Raw genomic sequence first — 5,295 nt, 5'->3', positions numbered from 1 at the left:
CCGGGCTGGCCAGGGGCCCGGCCAGGGCATCCCGCAGCCCGTCCTTCCCCTCGGCCCCTGCGAACAGAGACCCCAGACCACGGCCTCCCCCAGCCGGGCCTTGGCTTCGGGCGCGGGTTTTCCCGGGGTTTGCTGAGGATGGTGGGGTCGTGCGGGGACGGGCCAGGCCTGGGAGCAGTGACGCGGCGGGGCGGGGCGGGGCGAGCACTGTGGGGAGGGGCGCGGCGCTGGGGACCAGGTCCACAGGCTTCTAGGACCAGGTGATACTTCGAGCCTGAAGGACCACACGCCTCGGCCGGTCCCAGCCACGTACAAGGTGGCTCATGGGTGTGACTATTCGTGACACTGCGCTGGTGTTATTAATTACTACTATTATTAAATCACTTAATATTAATGCGTTTGGCACTTCTGTGAACCATGTAATATTCTTTTGTTTTTTTTTTCCCCAACCAATATGCAGGTGCAGGTTGTACAAAGACAGGTAGAGGGCCGAATCTGGCTGCAGCTTAGTTTATCATCAACCTTTTGGTAGACTTAGTGGTGGTGGACTGGCCCTTCATTAACACCATTTTCAAAGTTCAGCGGAGTGGTGTGTGTCAGCGAGGCCAGGGCATGGCACACCAGCTCCCCCACCTCTTGCCCTGCAGAGCTCAGTGCGCTCTGGGTTGGTTCCCTAGGGGAAGGAGTTGGGGGCAGGGGCCCTGGCCTGGCCTCTCCATGGGCAGCGAGAGCTCCCGGCGTACAGCCCGCTTCCCAGTAGATGCAGACAGTAATGGAAGGGACAGGACACCTCATCCAGCCTCCCCCCTGGCTCCTCCCCTCTTTTGTGTCTCTCCACGCCTCTCCCCTGAGGACCTCTGGAAATACCAGGAGCAACTCCTCCTTGACCATTTGGTTTATTCTTAGGAGAGGCTTTATGGCTGCCAAGTATGATAGCCTGGCCCTTGGCTTCCACGGCCCATGCTGCCAGGGTTTTCTCTGAGAGCCAGCGCCAGCCTCAGCCTCAGGCCGTTGGCCTACTTACTTGGGGAGCCTCTAGACAGCCTCAAACCTGTGGCCAACTGATTTCTTTCTTGCCCTTCCTCCCCCATGGTCCCTCTACGTTTAAGCCCTGCTCACTGGACTCATCCCAGCCCCATCTCTCACCCCCCCAGGTCCATAACCCTGGGCCCTGATCTCTAGCTCATGTGGACAACCTCCAAGTCACCCATTTCCCTACTTCCCATGGCAGCCAAGTCAATCTCCTTCCAGCGCCAAACAGAGACCAGCTGGTGACCCGCGGCGTCAGCACCTGGAACTTAGCCCCGAGTGCCCCACCACTGCCCTTCTGAGCCCTGCTCCTGCCTCTTGCCCCTCTGTTTAGAAGGTTCCAGCCCCCACTTTCCTCTGGGGTGGTACAACTCCAACTCTGTCCTGCCTTCCATGGCCATTCATTGCCCGGGATGCTTCCTGGCACAGACCCCGAGGGGGCCTTCACCGGCCCTGGGCAGCCCCACCCCCTCTCACCCTCTGCCTGTCTCTCTGCTTGTGCTCTGTGTGTCTGTCTGATGACTTGTGCACGTGTTTTATTGCTTCCATCTGTCTCTGCAGGGGCCTCCGGAGCAGGGGAGGGGGTGGGGAAAGGACTGTGTCTGCTGGGGGCTCCGGGCAGCAGAAGCCCAGCACTGTCAGCCCCCAGCCTCTTGAGCAGGTGGATGACGACATGGTTGGGGTGGGTCTCTGAGGCTGTGGGCTGGGCACACAGCTGTGCTTGCTGTCCAGCTCAGCCCTCTGTCTCCGCGCATGACTGAGCAGCAGGTGCAGGGCTGTGTGAAGTCCCCTCTGCAGCGCTGAGCACCCTCTCTGAGCATAGTAACTCCTCAGTTATCATGGACAGTTTAAGGCACCTGAGCAGTTTTTCTGAGTGTGCTGGTGCTGGGTATTGAACTCAGTGCACCACCTCTTGTTTGTTTTAATTCAAGGCTGGTGTTCTAGCTTTTAATTTGGTTAATTGGACACAAGTGTCTCTTGTCTGAATAGGATGTGTTTAAACTGTGACCATCAGAGCTCAGCCTCCTGAGTGGCCTGGGTCATAGAAATGAGCCACTGGCACCTGGCCTGAGCTGGTTTTATCCATCCACAGATGGTGCCACATGGCTCAGTGGTAATCCCAGGGGAAGGAGATGAATGGCTCAGTCTAGAGGGGAAAATGTCCATTTCTTTGTTTCCACCAGAGTGACCGCCTCCTGATCAAAGGTGGGAAGATTGTGAATGATGACCAGTCCTTCTATGCCGATCTGTATGTGGAAGATGGCTTGATTAAGTAAGTTTCTACTCCCCGTGAGTGGAGTGCAAGGCTGTCACACGTGTGTGCTTTGGTGACCCCATATGCAGGTGTTTGTGTCTAGGTGGAAGCCAGGTGGATGTGTTCATCTTTTTGGAACCCCTTTCCCTGAACACCACCGCAGCCTGAGTCCTGATCACCACCCTCCCCCACCGGCCTGAGTCCTGACCCCCTCCCCCGGCAGTGTGAGGCCTCAGGCTACCATGTGTCTTGTGTTTCCACAACTCTTAGGAGGACATGGTATACAATGTTGTGCTTAACAGATCCTGACCTCTCTGGGCTGCTGGTCCGGAAGGCGCAAGCAGGAGCAGGAAGGGAGGGTTGGAAGGCACAGGTCCCGGCCCCCGTGTTGCCCCTGGAGCTGCGGGACTGGAGGGCTGGCTCTGTGGCAGGCATGGTGTGACCGAATGTTGCTTTCAGACAAATCGGGGAGAACCTCATCGTCCCTGGGGGCATCCGAACCATCGACGCCCATGGCCTGATGGTCCTGCCCGGCGGAGTCGACGTGCACACCAGACTGCAGGCGCCCGCGCTGGGCATGGCGCCCGCTGATGACTTTGCGCAGGGCACCACAGCCGCCCTGGCGGGAGGGACCACCACGGTCTGTGAGTGTCTGGGCCCAGCCTCCAGGGGGCAGCATGGTCTGTGAGTGTCCGGGCCCAGCCTCCAGGGGGCAGCATCCAGAGAGGTGTCCTCACGTGTTGTTTTCCTTCTTATATCTGGGACTGGGGAAGCTCCAGTGCCTTCTGCCCAGAGCCTCTGGTGGGGCTCCTGGCTGGCTCCGCAGCGTGGCCAAGGTCTGTGAGGGCGGATGGACATGCACTTGGTTCCGGATGGTGGCGAGGGCCTGCATTTGGAAAAGCCACACACTGCACCCTTCTGGGCTGCGTGGGCCTGGCTGCAGTCACGGGAGGGGCTCCCTGGGGTCGTAGGGCCCTGGACAGGCCACACTTATCACAGCTTGGTTTGCTTACTCAGCGCAGGGAGGGACCTCCACCAGCAGGTCCCAGGGAAGGGGGCCGCCAGGCCACCAGTGCTGTATGGCTGGGAGGGGGCCGTGCCGATGCCACCTGCCCATGCCAGGCTGAGGGGACAGGCAGGAGGTCCAAGCTGTGAATAGTTGTCCGGGGTCCTGGTTTATCGCAAGCCCCTGCGAGGGGCATCTTGCTCTCCTGCTCGGCCCCTGCTCTGAGCAGCTGCCTGGCATGTCCCAGAGCGGCCAGCGACCAACGTTTGGACCTGACCGCAGGAACGCTGGCAGCAAGGGTGCTGGCTGGCAGAAGAGACACAGGGCGCAGAGGCCGTGGGGCTACAGGAGCCCAGTGTGGTGTGGAGCAGGGCCGGGGGGCAGCCGGGTGGGGCAAGGGAGCCCCTCCCGCCTCTCCTCCAGGGGGCAGTATCATGGCAGTCAGCGCCTGCCGGGCCGGGACTCACCGGAGCTGGGTGGCTGCCCAGCCTCTTACCCCACTTCTGTGCTCAGAGAGGCCGGGGGTGGGCAGAGGGGCCTGGGAGCTGCGGGCAAGGTGGTCCCCACCTGTGTGGTCTTCCTCCTGTCCATTTTCTGCGGGGGGACTCTCCGACCCGTGGTGCGCCTGGCTGACCCGCTGCTCTGCACAGTGGACCACGTGTTTCCGGACGCGGGTGTGAGCCTGCTGGCGGCCTACGAACAGTGGCGGGAGCGGGCGGACGCCACAGCCTGCTGCGACTACTCCCTGCACATGGACGTCCCCCGCTGGCACGAGAGCACCAAGGAGGAGCTGGAGGCCCTGGTCAAGGACAAGGGTGAGAGGTCAAGGTCAAGGGTGAGAGGAGAGCCAGAGGCCCTGGTCAAGGATGGGTGAGAGCAGCTTCCACAGCCCAGGGCTGGGAAGGGGGCAGGGGCCTGGGCTTCCCCATGCCAGCGGACCACCTGCCTGTGTGCTACGTGAGGCGGCCCCTTCCCGACCCGTGTCCAGCTGCCCTCTGCCGACCTGACCACAGGTGCCTAGAATTGAGTTGGAGGGCTGTTGAGGCTTGCTTTAGGAGGCTGGGGGTGGAGGTCTCCCCGCAGGCAGTGCCCCGGCCCTGTGGCGGGTCTCCTCATACAGGGGAGCAGTGGCCAGGCTGTCCTCGGTTCTGCTCCTGGGGTGCAGGAGAGGCAGCTGCCCATTTCCCGGGGGCCGAGGCCCTCGCAGGAGGGGGTGGGAAGCCCTGGTCTCTGTGCTGCTGCCCACTCGGGAACAGCCTGGCTATAAGCGAGGACGTGCTCTGCTGCCAGAGGAAGTCTCGAAGCTAAACCCCTGCCAAGCGGAGCAGTGAATTTGACCAGAATTAGACACGGACTCGGACGTGTTAGCACCGGGTCTTCGGTGGGGATTGGAGGTCCAGGACATGGGACTGGCTTTGGGTTGGGGCTGCCGCTGAGCCCTGACTGGGGAGGGGTGCAGGCCCTGGCTGCCCAGTTAGTGGACAAGTGTAGCTGCTCCTGACTGGGTCCCAGCACTCTGGGCAGTGCTAAGACCCTGGCCCGTGCTGTCCTGGGGCCTTGCTCTGCCTCCTGCCCCTGGCTCCGCCTCCCACCTGCCCCAGGCTCCGCCTCCCACCCCGGCCCCGCCTCCCGCCTGCCCCGGGCTCCACCCCCTGCCCTGGCTCCGCCTCCCACCTGCCCCAGGCTCCACCTCCTGCCCCGGCTCCGCCTCCCACCCAGGGCTCCGCCTCCTGTCCCGAGCTCCACCTCCCACCCCAGCTCCGCCTCCTGCCTGCCCCAGGCTCCGCCTCCCACCCCGGCTCCGCCTCCCACCCAGCTCCGCCTCCTGCCTACCCCGGGCTCCACCTCCTGCCCTGGCTCAGCCTCCCGCCCCGGGCTCCGCCTCCCACCCCAGCTCTGCCTCCTGCCTGTCCTGGGCTCCGCCTTCCACCCTGGCCCCGCCTCCCGCCTGCCCCGGGCTCCGCCTCCTGTCCTGGGCTCCACCTCCCACCCCGGCTCTGCCTCC

General features: G+C 62.8%; 1 protein-coding gene across 1 annotated transcript in view; it reads left to right on the top strand.

The window, feature by feature from the left end:
- The window catches only part of Dpysl4 (dihydropyrimidinase-like 4), a 31,720-nt gene that overhangs the window by 16,072 nt on the left and 10,353 nt on the right, over window positions 1–5,295 (top strand). The window contains exons 2-4 of the mRNA XM_013021877.1: window positions 2,214–2,302; window positions 2,744–2,928; window positions 3,941–4,105. Of these exons, the coding sequence (XP_012877331.1) occupies window positions 2,214–2,302; window positions 2,744–2,928; window positions 3,941–4,105 (439 nt within the window). The remainder of the gene's footprint in view (window positions 1–2,213; window positions 2,303–2,743; window positions 2,929–3,940; window positions 4,106–5,295) is intronic.

This window comes from Dipodomys ordii, unplaced genomic scaffold (genome assembly GCF_000151885.1).
Source record: "Dipodomys ordii isolate 6190 unplaced genomic scaffold, Dord_2.0 Scaffold58, whole genome shotgun sequence".
Lineage (NCBI taxonomy): Eukaryota > Metazoa > Chordata > Mammalia > Rodentia > Heteromyidae > Dipodomys > Dipodomys ordii.
The sequence above is the reverse complement of the archived record's forward strand: the minus strand, read 5'-3'. Positions and strand labels throughout refer to the sequence as shown.